Here is a 19,942-nt window from a genome sequence, read left to right as displayed (position 1 = left end):
AGAAAACTTAAAAGGGTCTCACCTCACAAATCCACTTTTTTTTTTTGCGCAGTCAGGAAGTCCAACATTCGAACCATCAGTGAAAGCTGATGGGGAAAAAAAACAAAGCAACCTCAGTAGCTGAAATGCCATACTTTAAATGCAACTTACAAAAATAAGAGTTGCCACACTTTGAATTTCCATGACTTTTGTAGCCATGTCCTCACCAGATTGGGATTTAAATAAGATTTGGGGCTAATGCTGCCTTCACGTGCTATCGGAAATTTGATAATTCCCACTTCTGAAGTCGTGATTACAAGCTCGCCGCATTCGAAATGAGGTGTTCATGTGAAATTTTTAAACCTAGGAAACTCGTATTTACGATACTTCCGAGAGCATGTGAAGACAAAAAGCCTATAATGCTGAAAAGCAGAATCTTGCCTATTAACATTACATGTTCTCTATAAAAAGGCATAAACCATTAGCATGCACATTGGAATCCTAAATTTGCTTAATACATGTGATTGTAAAAGAGCCTCAGACTACAGTTCATAATCAGCTGCTGAATACAGCGTTCATACGAGGTGTCAGAAAAGTATTAGTAGTAGAAGTCATCAGCGGCTCAATCATTTTTATATCAGACTCATTCACCATGGATCAGTTAAGCAGTACATTTCACAAACTTGCAATATTAGGAGAAATGAAGAGGGTCTCACCTCACAAAACTACTTTTTTGCAGTCAGGAACTCCAACATTTGAACCGTCAGTGAAAGCTGATAGGGAAAAAACAGAGCAACCTCAGTAGCTGAAATGCCATACCTTAAAGGGCTAGTTCAGCCAAAAATGAAAATTCTGTCGTTACTCACCCTCATGTCGTTCCACACCTGTAAGACCTTTGTTCATTTCGGAACACAAATTAAGATATTTTTGATAAAATCCGATGGCTCAGGGAGGCCTCCATTGACCGTAAGATAATTAACACTTTCAAATGCCCAGAAAGCTACTAAAGATATCTAAAATAGTTCACGCGACTACAGTGGTTCAACCTTAATGTTATGAAGCGACGAGTGCCAAAAAAAGTTAAACAAAATGACTTTATTCAACAATATCTAGTGACGGGCAATTTCAAAACACTGCTTCATGAAGCTTTACGAATCTTTTGTTTCGAATCAGTGGTTCAGAGCTTGTATCAAACAGCCAAAGTGACGCAAACCAATGAAATTATGAAACGTTTGTGTCGTAACGAAGCATCATTTACTGAAGTCATGTGACTTTGGCAGTTGATACAAGCTCCGAACCACTGATTCAAAACAAGATTTGTAAAGCTTTGAAGCTTCATGAAGCAGTGTTTTGAAATCACCCATCACTAGACAGTTGAATAAAGTCGTTATTTTGTTTTTATGGCACACAAAGTATTCTCGTCGCTTCATAAAGTTTAAGGTTGAACCACTGTAGTCACATGAACTTTTAAATGCATCTTTAGTACCTTTCTGGACATTGAAAGCATTATCTTGCTGTCAATGCAGGCCTCACTGAGCCATCGGATTTCAAAAATATCTTAATTTGCGTTACGGGTGTGGAATGACATGAGGGCGAGTAATTATTGACATTTCATTTTTTGGATGAACTAACCCTTTAAATGCAAATTAACACAACTTACAAAAATAAGAGTTCCCACACTTTGACCAATGAATTTCCATGACTTTTGTAGCCAAGTGCTCACCAAATTGGGATTTAAATTTATAGAACTGGGGCTTATTCCCATTCGCACATTAGGAGTTAATTTCAAAATTATAGAACCACATTAGTAAATACATACACTATATAGTGATTTTAACAAGGGACCTAAAACTGACTAGGCTTTAAGTCAAAAAGCCTATAATGTCAAGTTACTTGTAGAAAAATCAGTATCTTGCCTATTACCTTCACATATGACAAAAAAAAAAAAAAACTATAGCATGAAATTCAATCACATGCAAAAGCAAAAGAGCCTCAGACTACATTTCATAATCAGCTGCTGAATACAGCGTTCATACGAGGTGTCAGAAAAGTATTAGAAGTCATCAGCGGCTCAATAATTTTTATATATAAAGTGCATATCAAACAGAATATATTGTCTAAGGTTCACTTACCGCAATCCATTGATCGCATTCATCGCGATTTAAGAATCGATGCATCAAACGCGAACGTTCTTCCCGTTCAAACGCCAATGGCGAACATCATCCATGGCCACGTGTTTCTGAACTCCCAACTTTATTTAGACTGAAGAATCTACAACAGGAAAACAAAGACAGGTTCATATGCGGTTCACTTGTAAATCCGATTCAAGCCCTCAAACGAAAATCTTAACGTAATCACACGCAATAAAGGCATTTGAAACGTTGATACTGTCACTCAAATCATCAGTGCACATAAAGGTTAGTCTTACGCTAATATCGTAATCCCACGCTAGTATTGGGGTTCTGAAGAACTACACTGAAAAGAAAGAACAATACTTACACGCTTGCAGACACAAAGCGACTTGCCGAAGAGCCGCACGTGTTAAACCGCAACATCCTGACCCTACTAAAGTTCGCTGAGGAAAAGAGAGACAGGATAAGCGTTGTGCCACGGTTTATATATGCGCTCTTCTTTGCGACATCCAGCAGCGTATTAAAGTGTTCAAATCTCATTCATGCCCTCTGCTGGTTGGCTTGGCTCTTTGCATAAAAATACGGATATGGACCCCGAAATAAAAATAACAAGTAGGCACACAGACTACCAATTACACAGAAGAAGAAGAGTGTACAAAAAGAGAAGCTACCAACAACAACATTTTAATTCCAAGTAGCAGGAAGAGCTGACATGTTTTTACATCTTGTTTGAAATTTTCAGGAATACACAATATAGGGTTAGCTTAAAAAGCAAGAGTATTAAGCTTGGATCCAACATAAAAATCTTTTATATATATACAGGTGCTTGTCATATAATTAGAATATCATCAAAAAGTTCATTTTTTTATTATAAATTATTTTTAAAAATGAAACTTTCATATATTCTAGATTCCCTACATGTAAAGTAAAACATTTCAAAAGTTTTTTTTTAAAATTTTGATGATTAGAGCGTACAGCTCATGAAAGTCCAAAATCCAGTATTTCAAAATATTAGAATATTTCCTAAGATCAATCAAAAAATGGATTTGCAAAACAGAAAAGTTCAAGTTCTAAAGTATGTTCTTTTGTGCACTCAATACTTGATCGGCAGGACATATTACAGCAAATGACTTGCTCCTAGCACAAATTACTGCATCAGTGAAGTGTGGCATGGAAGTGATCAGCCTGTGGCACTGCTGAGGCACTATTGAGCCTTCAGATCATCTGTATATTGTTGGATCGACTGTTTCTCATCTTTCTCTTGAAAATATCCCATAGATTCAGGTCAGGCATATTGGCTGGCCAATAAAGCACAGTAATATCATGGTCAGCAAACCACTTGGAAGTGGTTTTTGCACTGTGGGCAGGTGCTAAAGTCCTGCTGGAAAAGGAAATCAGCATCTCCATAAAGCTTGTCAGCAGATGGAAGCATAAAGTGCTCCAAAATCTCCTGGAAGATGGCTGCATTGACTTTGCACTTGATAAAACACAATGGACCAACACCAGCAGACGTCACGGCCCCCCCAAATCATTACTGACTTCAGAAACTTCACACTAGACTTCAAGCAGCTTGGATTCTGTGCCTCTCCAGTCTTCCTTCAGACTCGGGGACCATGATTTCAACATGAAATGCAAAATTTACTTTTATCTGAAAAGAGGACTTTTCGACCACTGTTCACTGTCCAGTTCTTTTTCTCCTTAGCCCAGGTAAGATGCTTCTGACGTTGTCTCTGGTTCAGAAGTGGCTTGGTAGTCCTTTTCCTGAAGATGTCTGAGTGTGGTGACTCTTGATGCGCTGACTCCGGCTTCATTCTACTCATTGTGAAGCTCTCCCAAGTGTTTGAATTGGCTTTACTTGACAGTATTCTCAAGCTTGCGGTCATCCCTGTTGCTTGTGCACCTTTGCCTACCCAATTTCATCCTTCCAGTCAACTTTGCATTTAATATGCTTTGATACATCACTCTGTAAACAGCCACCCCATTCAGTAATGACCTTCTGTGACTTACTCTCTTTGTGGAGGGTGTCAATGATTGTCTCCTGGACCATTGTCAAGTCAGCAGTCTTCCCCATTAGTGTGGTTTCAAAGAACAAAAGATACCCGGAATTTATACTGTAGGGATGGTCATTTAATGAAACTCAAATGTAAATATTCTAATATTTTAAGATACTCGATTTTGGACTTTCATGAGCTGTACGCTCTAATCAACAATTTAAAAAAAAAAAACTTTTGAAATGTTTTACTTTACATGTAGGGAATCTAGAATATATGAAAGTTTCATTTTTTAAAATAATTTACAATAAAAAAATGAACTTTTTCACGATATTCTAATTATATGACCAGCACCTGTATATCACTTTGAATTTGTTGAACTTATCCGGAGACACTAGTATTCATATCAGATAATGGTGGAAACTATAACATGGCAAAACTATTTATAGGCAAATAAACCAAAGTAATTACTGGTTTTAAACTAAATTGTTTTAATTTAAATAAGGAGGGGATTATAAATTATATATTTATAATTTAGGGTAAGGCAAAAACATGGTTTGGAAGATTCAATTTTGTTAATCTCAAACAAAAAAGTCAATATTTTGCATTGAAAATCATGACAAATTGACTTCAGAAGACTTAGAGTATAGCGCACAACACAAGTTGTAAAGACTATATTTTTTATGGTAAGTTTGTAAATCACAATAACAGCTAATAGTTTGGAACAACATGAGGGAGAGTAGGCTATATGACCGGATTCTCATTTTTAGGAAACTATTTCTTTAATGACTCTCTTACCATCAAAATATGATTTTTAGTCAATGAAAATCATAGGAAAGTCCCATATACTATCATTCAGTGAACATTCAAGCGTCTCATTCCATTGGTCAGTACGGCTCTTGATTTCTCTTGGTTCAGTGCCGTTTGTTCCTCGGGTGAGGTATGGGAGTCGGATTTTCCTGATCATCGTCCTGATGCAGTTGTGGCTGTCGATCTGGGCTTTGGGTTGAGGTGGGGTTTGAGGAGACGGGCTGCGGGGCATGGGGTCTTTTTGCGGGATGGTTGCCCTCTAGTGGTCTGTTTGGATCTGTTTTGTACCGGTGTGACCGGGGGCCTGTACCATGATGGTAGTTGAACAAACTCAGGGTTATAGGATTAGTTTCAAGTTGACAAAACCAAACCACTCCAATCCGGCATTATTGGTACCATGATGCTGATCATCAACTTTCTCTGTCAACTCAGGCTTTGATCCTGAGTTTGTGGAGCACGTGCACATGAATGCGTGACATCAATGGCAAACAGCCAATCACATGCCTTGCAACAGAAATAAACTGTGATTTACTTCTCGCGAGAGAGTCAACGTGATTCAAAACTCTTTTGCTGAAGAAATGAAGAATTTAAACGCATTTACACTAAAGAAGAAACTTGTCCATGAAAAAGGACAAATAAAAGAAATTATCTTGCTCTATCAGAGCAAGTGAAAATTGTCAAGTGTTTATATAGTTTATTATATACAGCAATAGAGACTCAAACATGTAAGGTTATGTAGTCATTTTTAAAGAGTTATCTGTTGATTCTACAGCTTACATATGATCTGTATATATTAATATTTATTTAAAATAAATGCTTAATAATAACTGTTAAACTAAAATTGCTTGTGTGAAATGGATTAATAATATAGATCATATAATAATTATTAAAATCATATATAAATCATAAAATAATTCTATAAATCATTAAAGCAAGACAATTTCATCGTTAAATATTTATTTTTACTATAAAGTGATCTTTAGTTTGGAGGAAGAGAAACTGGGGGAGGGACTTTATTGCGTTGGATGTGTCAGTGTCACTTTGCTCACATCTGATTGGTCCAGTTTCGGTTTGAGATCTCTTACCCAGAACATAACCTGCCCTGGAGCAGGTTAGCTGTGGAGCGTAAGTTACTATGGTAATGAACACCGCTAAAAGCCAAGTCACTTTCATGGTACCTAAAACCCAGGATTGGCGCAAACTAATCTAAAACTTAACTGGCTAGCCAGCTAATCCGGCTTCATGGTACAGGCCCCTGGGGTAAGATCGGCAGGGTGACCAATGGCAGAGATTAATATTTATTTACATAATATATACTAAATGATAGTAATTTTCTCAAATTAATACCAAGTAACACCAATTCTACATACAGTAAACAGTAAATATTTTATATTTGTTGATCAGCTATTCTACTTAATTTTGAAAGTGTGGATTCTTAGAAAACCTGTTTTTAGTACAGATTGTTCTGTTAAATGTCACATAAATTTGTATACAGGATATTAAGCGGAGCTCAGTTGTTTTCTAGATCTGTCTGGTGCTGCCTAAACAAAGAGGTTTGACAAATGCATTATCTAACAGTTGCCTAACATATTCAAAATGTACAAATATTAACATTAAATGTTTTTTTTTTGTTTTTTTTTGTTTTTTAGATTAAGTTTCAGAGTCAACATGTTAAATCTAATACGAGAATACAGGAAACTGAGGTAAAAGGCTTTGCGTTGCTGTTTTAAACTGGTTAAAAGGTCATAGAACCCCCTTTCCCACCACAGTTTTGAAAAATGCTACAAAGGTGGACATGGTGGTGAGCTGCGGAGCGGAGGAGGAGGAGGTGAGAATGACAACACAGCAACAACTTCTGATTCAGACAGTTTTATTTCACGTATCTTTCCACAAATGCATACTGCAAATTACCATCACAAGCAACACAATAGGCCTATTCACATGGTTTTTGAAGCTCACTGTAAATTACACAAATACATACATCTCCTGTGACAGCTATAATTTAATGCACAAATAAATGCACAGTAATTCACATTTGTTCTCTGCATCGAAAATACTGTATATGAACACGCTGTTGCATCTTTGATAACTTTTGATTGGTTAAAGGGCCATAAAGAGCAGTTACACTCACAGTGTGGATGAATCGCGTTTGTGTCGAAGACACAGGAAGATTTTAGCAATACCTGTAAGACAGGAACAGATGTCATGAAATTAATAACAGACAAGTGGATTATTAAAAAAACATCTGTTTTAAGCTGTTTTAAATCCTACAAACTGCATCATGTGTAATAGCCCACTTCATTGAATTTGCTCTTAATTACCTTAAAACCAAATTGATTTGAAGGCTTCCATTTAAATGCTTAGAATGTAAATGTATACATTTCATTTTAACGTCTACTGCTGGATGATTTGAATTGGATAGTGAAGTAAAAGCATCAACAAGTGCGCAACATTCATGTTCCTCCTTCAGTAATTCTTAAAAGCCTGAAATCTACATTATGACCCAATACAGTACCAACTGAACCATTTTAATGTAGTCTGGGTTGTTTCAAAATGTTGTTTCAATTTTAAAAAGTAAGAGTTTGTGCTGCCTTAAAATTTTAAGTTATATTCAATTTGAAATGTGAAACTGTGTTAAGTGACAACTTCACTCTAAAAATCCTGGGTTGTTTCAACTCAAATTTGGGTCAAATATGGACAAACCCAACCAATTTTTAAATTACATTTTTAACCCAATGCTCATTTTTAAAAAAATATCAAACACTCTAAAAAAATCTTGAGTTATCTCAGCAAGTTCAATCTACAGTCAAACCAAAATGTATTCAGACACCTTGAACATTTCATTCATTAATACAGTTTATTCTCTATAGTTTAAAAAAAGTGGTAATAAAATATGACAAGATCTCAGAGTTAAACTGTGTCAGAAAAAATTAATCTTAATTATGTCAGATAACACTTAAGCAAAACATGCATAAATGAACTATAGTGTCCTGCACCCATTAGTAAAAATATATCAAAAATGCATGAATAATTTTTGGTTTGACTGTAGGTAAGTTATTCTAATGATACATTTTAAGTTATGATAGCTAATTGAATTTTTTTTCTAACAGCGAATAAATAAGTGTGTCCAAACTTTTGACTTATCTTCAGTTAGTACACAGTTTAATACTTTTTGCAGTCAATGTGCACTTGAAAAACACTGTTATAGTTTCATGATTGTACATCAGCAGCAAAAACCAGGAAACAGCCAGACCAAAAACCAGAGCACATACTTTATGAAACAAAGGTGAAATCTAATTTAAATTCAGGTCTGTTCAAAACGCTGAAAGCTCTAGATTTAGATGTTTTATGTTTCCTTAGAGACAACACAAGAGCATGTTTAACACAGATAAAGACTAAATAATTAATTATAACACAAAATCAGTACATTCAAGAATGAAAAGCATGTGAAATAAAAATAACTTACATGATACAGTAACACTCTCACTTTTATTTCTGCTGACAGGATTGCGTTTTTCGCATGAGTATGATTTATTCTCCTGTACTTGAGTAGATGACAAGAACACTTGATGATTTATTTCATTCTGGATGAGTTTTCCATCTTCATACCAGGATACAGTCAGACTCGGATCTTTACTGTTTCCCACGTCACAGGTGAGAGCAGCATTCCCATCAGCGGTGCAGTTGATCTTCACAGTAGGTTTAGGGGCCTTTTCTGTAACACAAACATGGTGGTTATTTCATACTACTGTAACTACTATAGAAATATACAACCTTATTTTGTTATTATTGTGTTGGAAAGGTAGAAATATTTGTCATCTTACCATATACTTTAATTTCCACTTCTCCTTTATCAATCTCTGTACCATCAGAACTAGTAACAGTGTATATATATGTGCCCGTGTCCTTCAGACTAACACTTTGAAATCTTAATGATCCATCTTCTTCCACTGTTAAACCTGGAGTGTTTGACTTCGTCTTCTTATTTTTCCTCTGAATTACAGCGTCACTGGAGAAATGGGCCCATTTTATGTCATTAGATTTGTCATTGTATTTTTCTGGTAGCTTAATGATGCAGGACGTTCCCTCTAGTAGATCTTTTCCACATGTCTCTGTTGAGACTATAATAAATAAAAAGATAGTAGTATTTAATAAATCTCAAAAGGGTTCAACTGGTTCACTATGAGGAAAAGGCGTAAAAACAGAGAATGAATAATTCTCAGGGTGGGTTTCTTTTTAAAAGTCAATTAAGGAACTAACCTTAGGTACAAATCTATTGGACACAGTTCAATATTCTGTTCCCACAGTAAAAAATGATGTAGTTCATTTAACACACACTGACTCCTATAACAACAACAGGATCTGTTGTCACACTGTATGGGGTAAGTTGTCACAAACAGGGATCTGCATTAGGCAGAATTTAAACAGTAAAATTAGTGCTTGATAAAATAAGAATTTTGACTCAAACACTTATAGTTACTGAAATACCCAGTTTGTGACAACCTCTTTGTGAGACAACTATAAAAATAACAGTTCCAAAAGAGTTTTAGCAGCGACAAAAAAAAAAAAAAGGGTCCCCAAAGAACCTTTCAGTCAAAAGAACTATTTCTTTCTTACTTTATAAAACATTTTAATAATCCAAAGAACCTTTTTCCACTAAAATAACTTTTTGTGGAATGGAAAGATTCCATGGATGTTAAATGTTCTTCACGGAACCATAAATGCCAAAAGTGACAAAAGTGAATTTAGATGTTTCCACATTAAGTTAAGACTAAAACATGATTTATGGTGTCTTTTATGGTGTCTCACATGAGTATGTTTTATTCTCCTGTACTTGAGTAGATGACAAGAACACTTGAGGATTTATTTCATTCTGGATGAGTTTTCCATCTTTACACCAGGATACAGTCAGACTCAGATCTTTATTGTTTTCCACGTCACAGGTGAGAGCAGCATTCCCATCAGCGGTGCAGCTGATCTTCACAGTAGGTTTAGGGACCTTTTCTGCAACAGCGACATTGTGGTTATTTCATACTACTGTAACTACTATAGAAATATACAATCTTATTTTGTTATTATTATTGTGTTGGAACTGTAGAAATATTTGTCATCTTACCATATACTTTAATTTCTGCTTCTCCTTTACCAATCTCTGTACCATCAGAACTAGTAACAGTGTATATATATGTGCCCGTGTCCTTCAGACTAACACTTTGAAATCTTAATGATCCATCTTCTTCCATTGTTAAACCTGGAGTGTTTGACTTCGTCTTCTTATTTCTCCTCTCAATTATGGCGTCACTGGAGAAATGGGCCCATTTTATGTCATTAGATTTGCCATTGTATTTTTCTGGTAACTTAATGATGCAGGACGTTCCCACTAGTAGATCTTTTCCATATGTCTCTGTTGAGACTATAATAAATAAAAAGATATTAGTATTTAATAAATCTCAAAAGGGTTCAACTGCTCATGTGGTTCACTATGAGGAAAAGGCGTAAAAACACAGAATGAATAATTCTCAGGGTGGGTTTCTTTTTAAAAGTCAATTTAGGGACTAACCTTAGGTACAAATCTATTGGACACAGTTCAATATTCTGTTCCCACAATAAAAAATGATACAGTTCATTTAACACACACTGACTCCTATAACAACAACAGGATCTGTTGTCACACTGTATGGGGTAAGTTGTCACAAACGGGGATCTGCATTAGGCAGAATTTAAACAGTAAAATTAGTGCTTGATAAAATAAGACTTTTGACTCAAACTCTTATAGTTACTGAAATACCCAGTTTGTGACAACCTCTTTGTGAGACAACTATAAAAATAACAGTTCCAAAAGAGTTTTAGCAGCGAAAAAAAAAAAAAAAAGAAAAAGGTCCCCGAAGAACCTTTCTGTCACGAATACGGCTCCCGCGGCTCCTCCTCCCGGCCGCCGGAGGGAGCCATCACCTGAGTTCTGAGTCACTTCCTTGTGGACTACGTTACCCATAGGCCCTCATTCCTGGGACTGATTGCACACACCTGCATTGCATCACACTATTTAAGACGCACACACGCATCCATACACTGCGAAGTCTTGATTAGCCCCGGTGATCACTACTGAGCGTTTTCTTGTGGACTGTTTATCATTTGTGAACCTCTGCCGCCTGCCTTGAACCTTGTCCGTTTCCTGGATTACGTTTGTCTGCCGCCTGCCCTGAACTCTGCCTGTTGTAAGTTTCTGTTTGTCTGCCGCCTGCCTCGACCCAAGCCTGTCCCTGTTTCCGCTACTGTCTTGCCCTTGTCTGCCTTGTGCTTTGTTGTCACAATAAAGAAACTGCAAATGGATCCTCACGCTGTCAGCCCTTCATTACACTTTCAGTCAAAAGAACTATTTCTTTCTTACTTTAGAAAACATTTTTAATAATCCAAAGAACCTTTTTCCACTAAAATAACTTTTTGTGGAATGGAAAGATTCCATGGATGTTAAATGTTCTTCACGGAACCATAAATGCCAAAAGTGACAAAAGTGAATTTAGATGTTTCTACATTAAGTTAAGACTAAAACATGATTTATGGTGATTTATAATATTGAATTGATATAAAATGACGCAGTATGCATGAGAACAAATGTTAATATGGATTACTATTCTTAATATCTTTAAATCACATCGTAACTTTTGATCTCAACTTCAGTCTATTAACACATATCTATAGAAAATGAAGTCACAACCTACCAGAGAGTGCAGTGAAGCCACAGAGGAACAAACTAATGTAATATCTGAGTTATCTTAACAAGTTCAATAGGGAAGTTGTGATCGCTAATTGCAATCACTTTTTAAAAGTAAATAAGTTTGTTCAAACTTTTGACTTCAGTTAGTACACAGTTTAAAGTAATTTTGCAGAGTCAATGTGCTCTTGAGAAATACGGTTGTTTTACTGATTCATGATTGTACATCAGCAGCAAAACCAGGAAACAGCCAGACCAAAAACCAGAGCACATACTTTATGAAACAAAGGTGAAATCTAATTTCAATTCAGGTCTGTTCAAAACGCTGAAAGCTCTAGATTTAGATGTTTTATGTTTCCTTAGAGACAACACAAGAGCATTTTTAACACAGATAAAGACTAAATAATTCATTATAACACAAAATCAGTACATTCAAGAATGAAAAGCATGTGAAATAAAATAACTTACATGATACAGTAACACTCTCACTTTTAACTCTGCTGACAGGATTGTGTGTCTCACATGAGTATGTTTTATTCTCCTGTACTTGAGTAGATGACAAGAACACTTGAGGATTTATTTCATTCTGGATGAGTTTTCCATCTTCATACCAGGATACAGTCAGACTCGGATCTTTACTGTTTCCCACGTCACAGGTGAGAGCAGCATTCCCATCAGCGGTGCAGTTGATCTTCACAGTAGGTTTAGGGACCTTTTCTGTAACAGCGACATTGTGGTTATTTCCTAAAACTGTAACTACTATCAAATTTTCAATCTTATTTTGTTATTATTGTGTTGGAAGTGTAGAAATATTTGTCATCTTACCATATACTTTAATTTCTGCTTCATCTTTACCAATCTCTGTACCATCAGAACTAGTAACAGTGTATATATATGTGCCCGTGTCCTTCAGACTAACACTTTGAAATCTTAATGATCCATCTTTTTCCACTGTTAAACCTGGAGTGTTTGACTTCGTCTTCTTATTTTTCCTCTCAATTACGGCGTCACTGGAGAAATGGACCCATTTGATGTGATTAGATTTGCCATTGTATTTTTCTGGTAGCTTAATGATGCAGGACGTTCCCTCTAGTAGATCTTTTCCACATGTCTCTGTTGAGACTATAATAAATAAAAAGATATTAGTATTTAATAAATCTCAACAGGGTTCAACTGCTCATGTGGTTCACTATGAGGAAAAGGCAGCAGAATGAATAATTCTCAGGGTGAGTTTATTTTTTAAAAGTTGATTTAGAAACTTAGACAGAACTATTGGACAGTTCAACAAATGTTAATATGGATTACTATTCTTAATATCTTTTAATCACATCCTCCTAACTTTTGATCTCAGCTTCAGTCTATTAACATATCAATAGAAAATGAAGTCACAACCTACCAGAGAGTGCAGTGAAGCCACAGAGGATCAATAACAGACTGTGCTGGAAGATCATTGCTCTTCTGAACACAGCAAATGTTCCAGAACCTTTTTCACAATCAACTGGAGGAAACAATAAAGTCCTGTTTGCGATTATAGTTGGAGGTTATGCAGACAGTCATGAACTGAAAACAGCTCAGAAATGCATTTTAGTCAAGGACTAGCTTAAGCCTTGACTGTAAAGGGCTAAATGTTTTTTTTTTTTTTTTTTATGATTCAGTTTATGCTCAAAGTCAACATGTTGAATCTAATACATATGAGAATAGAGGAAACTGTGGTAAAAGGCTTTGCTAGAGTAGAGGGTCAAGGGGGGAGGCTAGTCTCCGCCTCAGACATCACAACGTCTGATGTGATTGACCCACAGTGATTGGCTGATAGGGGAGGGGTCTCTCTTAGTGATTTATTCATAGAAATATTGTAGAATGAGGTATCAACCATTTTATTGTGATAGGACAGGACAGGAAGCGAAGTGGAAGACAGAAAGGGGGGACAGGATCGGGAAAGGTCCACGAGCTGGCCTGGAACTTAAAGGGGTCATGAACTGCGTTGTTTTATTGTTTTATAATGTTTCCTTGGGGTGCACTTATAATGTTAGTGTGGCAGAAAGAGAGGAATCACAAAAGGATCACAGTAAAATGACTACGCCACCTGGGAACTCCCAACCCAGGACTCAATGAACCCACTAAATAGGCTTCACAGATTTTTCCCTTAGAAGACAGGAGACGTGGATGAAAAAATAAACATTTTTATTTAATGACAAAAACAGAGTTAATAATCCAAAACACTCCTCTGAAACAAAGAAACAAAATTAATGCATTTAAAAGATTAGTTCAGCACTGACTAGTACAATTTCCTTAAACACTTCACGTATACAAAACAAAACAAAAACAAAAACAAAAAAAACCAACATTTATGCATCACAAAACAAAAACAATTCACTCTAGGACTGAGGGTGACCAGCAGGGGGAGACTCAAAGACCAGCACACTCATTAAGTAAAAGAAAAATAAATAAATAACCCAATCAAATCATCACACACCAGTGGCCTGTTGCATGAAGCTAGTTGAACAAACTCTGAGTTTCAGAGTAGGTTTGCAGTTGACAAATCCAGATAAATCCAACCTGGTTTAAATCAGGTTCAACTGTTGCACAACGCTCGGTATAAACTTTCTCTGTCAACTCAGGTTTAATCCAGAGTTTACAAAGCGCGTGCACCTGAAAGTCTGACACGTGCAGCAAACAGCCAATCACACGCAACAAGGAGAACGTCAGTTTGATTCACTTCTCGCGAGAGAGCCGCGCAATTCATGTCGCTTCCGAAGATTAAGAGATCGTTATGAAAAATATGAAATAAAACGTATTTACAAAGCAGGAATAAACACTGCTGCTGCAGTGAAAGTTTGAGAAGGCAGCTGAAAGAAAATATCTGACTATATCAATGCATGTGAATCAAACAAATAGACCAAATAATTAATATAGTTTCACAAAGAGCTCAAAAGAATACATGTAAGCTTAATCTGTTTAAAAGCTTTAGGCCTATATATTATGCATGTATTATATTTATTTTAATTTAAAAGCAAAGTTTAATATTGTCAATTAATATAATCGGCCTAATTATATGAATATGTCATGAATTATTCATAATTTTAATTTATTTAATATAAATATAATGAATAATTAACAGCAAATGTTGAGAAATTTTGTCTCTAAAAAGTTTTCACTATAAACTGATTTAAATTGGAGCGAGAGATACAGGAGGAGTGGCTTTATTGCATCAGATACATTACTCACAGCTGATTGGTCGAGTTTGGGTTTGCGATCTCTAACCCAGAATAAAACCTGTGGCCTGTTGCATGAAGCTAGTTGAACAAACTCTGGGTTTCAGAGTAGGTTTAGAGTTGACAAATCCAGATAAATCCAAACTGGTTTAGATCAGGATCAGATGTTGCACAACGCTCGGTATAAACTTTCTCTGTCAACTCAGGTTTAATCCAGAGTTTGCGATTAACTCTGAAGCGCGTGCACCTGAAAGTGTGACACGTGCGGCAAACAGCCAATCACACAAAACATGCAGAGCGTCCGTTTGATTCACTTCTCGCAAGAGAGCCGCGCAATTCACTTCTCTTCTAAAGATTAGGAGATCGCTATGAAAAATATGAAATTAAACGCATTTACAAAGCAGAAATAAACACTGATGCAGAGAAAGTTTGAGAAGGCAGCTGAAAGAAAATATCTGACTACATCAATGCATGTGAATCAAAGAAATATGCCTAATAATTTAAAATATAATAATTTATATTAGGTTCACAAATAGCTCAAATGAATACACAAGCATAATTTGTTTAAAAGCTTTATCGATGCATGCATTATATTTATATCAATTTAAAAGCAAAGTTAAATATTAATTGTCAAGTAATATAATAATTATATGAATATACTATTATATGAATTATACATAATTAATTCATATAATATAAATATAATAAATAATTAGCAGCAAAAGATGAGCAATTTTGTCTCTAAAATGTTTTCACTATAAACTGCTTTAATTTGGAGCGAGAGATACAGGGGGAGTGGCTTTATTGCATCAGATAGCTACGTGTCACATTACTCACAGCTGATTGGTCCAGTTTGGGTTTGCGATCTCTAACCCAGAATAAAACCTGCTCCAGAGCAGGTTAGCCTTAGCATAAGTTACCATAGCAATGAAACCACTAAAAACCAATCCACCTTCATAAACCCGAAAGACCAGAGTTTACTCAAACTAATCTTGAACTTACCTGGGTAGAAACTGAAACGGCTTTGTGCAACAGGCCACTGCTCCGGAGCAGGTTAGCCGTGTAGCGTTAGTTACCATAGCAACAAACCCCGCTTAAAAACCAATCCACCTTTGTGCAACAGGCCACAGTGCACATACACAGCACGTCACAAAATAACCCCCCTTGCTCTTGGACCCTCAACTCGTAACAAAAGGCAGAACTAACAAAACAAAATATACACTGAAATCATTAAATACACAATTCATAAAGAAAAATATCAATACTAAATAAAACAAACAAAATAATCATGAAAGATGTCCATCAACTAAACTTAAACAACAACAAGAAAAAACAAGAAAATACAATTACAAAAAAAACCCCCACTACATTACCCTTGAACACACACACGCGCGCGCGCGCGCACGCACTAAAATAGCGGGGCAGTGATTCTCCTAACACGAACAGTTATTGCGTGTACAGCCGCAATCAATCTTGAATAACGAAGGTAACGTTACCGCCAATTCGATCACTATTATCCAAAACATAATCCTCCTCGCTAATTCAACGGCATATACCACACGTCTAGGGTGCGAGGAATCCCTGTCACGACAAACCAGAGAGAAATCAACGTGCACGCTGTGAATGGGCTGCAGGTACGCCAGTCATGGGAAACTATACAACTCCTCTCCCACGTGCTACAAGGTAGTGATGTGAGGCTTCGGAGCTTGTATCAAAAAAACGAAACATCTCACAGTGAAGCTCTGTATCGGAGCTGATTCGTTTTGCCATAACCACGTGATCGGTGACGTCCGAAGCTTCGTTTTCGCACACAACCACGTGACTGCTTCGTATTCTGATTCACATAACGTGAACCCTTGAGCAGATGTGAAGTGTCATTTGCTTTTTAGCAAAATAATATTTACATGTGCAGTTTTGTGCATGTTCAGTTTGTATTTATTCCCAGTTCATACTTCATTCTATGACAATCTTCATTTATTTTGATAATATATGCCCAAGCTTGCCTATTTCCCCCCCCCAAAAAATATTCACAGACTCATTTATTCAAATTGTGTAAGTAAAATGACACGTGAAAGACTTCTTTTTATGTATAATAATACTACGCTTTTCATAGCACAAACTGATTTATTACATGAAACAGTCCAAAAATAGTTGGGTCATCTGGGACGCAAATGCAGTTTTTTTCCACCTTTTGACCACAAGATGTCGTTAGTGTGCACCGTGTTGAAAAGCTTCGAGTAATGAACCTTTTTACGATACACTTGAGGGGAAAGCCTCGGTGCTTCACAAAGCTTCATTTCGCCATCACTACTATAAGGACCAAGCACTGACCCTGCGTCCCAATGTCCATACTATCCATCCTAAATAGTATGTGAGATTAAAATAAGTGTGTCCCAAAGCATAGTATGTTGAAAAGAGTATGCCAAAAGTCCCCGGATGGTCTACTATTTCCGGTAAATTGTTGAAGTGTGGATCCGTGCACTCTATAAACGCTAATATTGCCCACAACCCATTGCGCTTTGGATGAGGATTCAGTTCAGAACTACAAATATGAGTAAAAAGTGTTAAAAAACTACAAAACATGGCGGATATGCGCGGTTTGAGTGACAAATAATCAGTTTAACCTGATAGAAAATATTTATTTAATGTTATCCGTGTTATATTTCATCTGCAATGCCAATGTGGACTTTTATAAAGATCCGATTGGCCATTAACTTTTAAATGCATCATTATGCATATGAGGAGAGTTCTCCACATGAAAGATCCGCAACTTACGGAAGCCCTAAACGGCCATGGATTATTATTTTTTTCTATCTTGTTTTGTCGTGATCACGACTTAATTTTCTCGTGATCTCGAGATAACAAAAGTTGTTTTCTTGTGCGCTCTTATATCGTGTGGATATTTCAGCAAAATGTTTACTTCACTTAATAATAAAGTTTACAATAAATAAATAAATACATATAGGCTAATCAATCACTGTTCAATAAATGTACGCTAAACATTTAGTGTAATTAACATGTTTAATGATCAACAGAGCATTCAACATCTCAAGCGCAGCCAGAGTATACCTTCAGAAAGATGACAGATTATTCTATAATTCTAAAAACTTTTAGATTAAACCCACTTTATTTTCCTCATTCGTTTGAAATAAAATTATATTACATAATGTGTTTGTTATTTTTATTCGTCATGTAGGATAGGCTGTGATATCATTAAACTCTCTTCCTCCTCCTAGCTCTTCCATTAAAAAGAGGTGCAATACTCCAGATTTCCAAAAAACAAACCTTTAATCCAGCTGATATAGGCTAAAACAATCTTGGGATGCTGTTTGGGAAGAGTGTTTATGTATGTGTGTTGTTTCCAACAAAGAAATGTAGAAAATACAATAAGTTACACACTATCACTGAATTAAATGACATAGGCTATAAATCATATTTCTTATCAATATACACTGAGTGACACAGTGAGGTAAACGGACACTGAAACTGCGATGATTAAAATGGCGTCTAAGGTGCAAACAGAATACTATACAGTGACATCAAAATTAGTTTTAATAAGCAATAAGTTTAGTATCACACCGAACTATTGCGGTCGTGAAACTGTGAGTCATAGTCAGAACAATAACAGATACACTTTCAAGCAAAATAATTGTATTCAATCATTTAACAGTTAAGTTAATCACTTAACGCACACAATACTGCACAAAATAAAGCGATCACGAAGACTCTGTCTGTCCGAAACGCGTACAATCTGGGCCAATATGAACTAATACAGTAAAGTGGATATTTACCGCACATCATCAGTTAAATTTGGTAGTATACTGCCACCTGTTGGCACATTTGTGTAACTTAGAGCAGAGATTAAGTCATGATCACGACAAAACAACTTTTGTTATCTCGAGATCACGAGAAAATAAGTCGTAATCACGACAAAACAAGATAGAAAAAAAATAATAATCCATTTAGGATTATTATTAGGATTATTATTTAGGATTAATTTTTGCTACGGAAGCCGTTTAGGGCTTCCGTAGCAACTGCAGATCAACGTGCTACTGCATTTCTCTCCTATACTGTAGGAAATTAGCTAAATGAAATGTGGTGGAGGATGTAAGATGATTGACAGGCCAGTTTACAGTGACAGGATGCGACAGAGAGCAAAGACGCTCTTTTGCTACACACTCAAAAGTATGTACTTTTTGTTCACAAAAAGAGTACATACTTTTAGGGCGTAGTAGAAGTAGGCGAATTGGGACGCAGCATGAGTCTCTTCCGAACCGGAAAAAGGCAGTAACTTCCGTGCCGTGATTCTCCCCACAGCAGATCTATACACTATACGCCTCTAGCCATGATAGGCTCACTCAACAGACCGTAACGAACCAATAGTAGACAGAAACCAACACCCATACTGTCACATTCGTATGCTTTTTACATCCAAAATTGTCATAATTTAGAAATAAAAGGCATTTTTCCTACCCTGATTTTAGCCCTCTGGTTTGTATGGAAGCCCGTTTCCGCCACTAAATAAAAAAAAAAAGAGTGATTGCGACTTTTTTATCTCAGAATTCTGACTTTTTTTCTCGCAATTGCGAGTTATAAAGTCAGAATTCTGACTTCTTACTTTGCTTGCGTTGCCTTTCACTGCGACTGACCATTAGGATTGGTGCTTCGTTATTATTCTACATAACATGGAAGACCTCATAAAAGATTATTTTCAGCGCGGATTTACTGGAGGAGACACATAAAGATTAGTCTCCGGACATATGCATTATGCAGGAATATGCATATAGCATGTTTCCACGGTAACCTTGTACATGAGTATCATTGTTTCGTTTCAAGGAGAAAAAACAGCTTTTACTGCTATCTAGTGGGCTTAATACTAAAACACCAATACCTATCATGTTTCATCAACTTTGTAACTTTGCAACTCAAGTCTGGTGGCTCCATAAAAGGGGGCATTCAAGGGTAAAATCATGCAATTCTGCAAATACAGTGGAAGTATTTGGTGAATAAAAGTTGTTTTTAACAGAATGGATACACTAATGAATTTGACACAATAATAACAATATAATAGTAATAATAATAAGAATCAGCTGTGGCGGAGGCGCA

At 36.2% G+C, this 19,942-nt stretch overlaps 1 protein-coding gene, 1 long non-coding RNA gene and 2 other non-coding genes across 27 annotated transcripts in view; all 4 read right to left on the bottom strand.

Annotated features, from left to right (window-relative positions):
• Positions 1-511: 511 nt before the first annotated feature.
• On the bottom strand, positions 512-602 carry LOC127521565 (small nucleolar RNA SNORD60). The gene has a single exon (XR_007932400.1). It is a non-coding gene; the product is annotated as a small nucleolar RNA SNORD60 (small nucleolar RNA).
• A 1,364-nt stretch (positions 603-1,966) lies between these two features.
• On the bottom strand, positions 1,967-2,051 carry LOC127521561 (small nucleolar RNA SNORD60). Its single transcript, XR_007932399.1, has one exon. It is a non-coding gene; the product is annotated as a small nucleolar RNA SNORD60 (small nucleolar RNA).
• A 4,699-nt stretch (positions 2,052-6,750) lies between these two features.
• Positions 6,751-19,942, bottom strand: part of LOC127512996 (junctional adhesion molecule A-like) — a 56,964-nt gene continuing 43,772 nt past the window's right edge. For 10 of the 24 annotated variants that reach the window (XM_051894470.1, XM_051894461.1, XM_051894494.1 and 7 more), the window contains 6 exons: positions 12,093-12,341; positions 10,029-10,325; positions 9,722-9,916; positions 8,737-9,033; positions 8,379-8,627; positions 6,755-7,095 (listed from right to left, as the gene is read on the bottom strand). In XM_051894470.1, coding sequence (XP_051750430.1) covers positions 7,040-7,095; positions 8,379-8,627; positions 8,737-9,033; positions 9,722-9,916; positions 10,029-10,325; positions 12,093-12,341 — 1,343 coding nt within the window. In that variant the 3' untranslated portion in view covers positions 6,755-7,039. Of the gene's footprint in view, positions 7,096-8,378; positions 8,628-8,736; positions 9,034-9,721; positions 9,917-10,028; positions 10,326-11,631; positions 11,652-12,092; positions 12,342-12,449; positions 12,747-13,020; positions 13,123-16,332; positions 16,577-19,942 lie in introns of those variants that run through there. The other 14 variants (XM_051894588.1, XM_051894598.1, XM_051894566.1 and 11 more) reach the window with 11 other exon arrangements.
• Positions 13,791-16,339, bottom strand: LOC127513099 (uncharacterized). Its single transcript, XR_007930329.1, has 2 exons — positions 15,084-16,339; positions 13,791-14,273 (listed from the first exon to the last, which is right to left on the bottom strand). It is a non-coding gene; the product is annotated as an uncharacterized LOC127513099 (long non-coding RNA).

This window comes from Ctenopharyngodon idella, chromosome 1, assembly GCF_019924925.1.
Source record: "Ctenopharyngodon idella isolate HZGC_01 chromosome 1, HZGC01, whole genome shotgun sequence".
NCBI classification, from domain to species: domain Eukaryota; kingdom Metazoa; phylum Chordata; class Actinopteri; order Cypriniformes; family Xenocyprididae; genus Ctenopharyngodon; species Ctenopharyngodon idella.
Note: the sequence above shows the minus strand (reverse complement) of the source record. Positions and strands in the feature narration are given on the sequence as shown.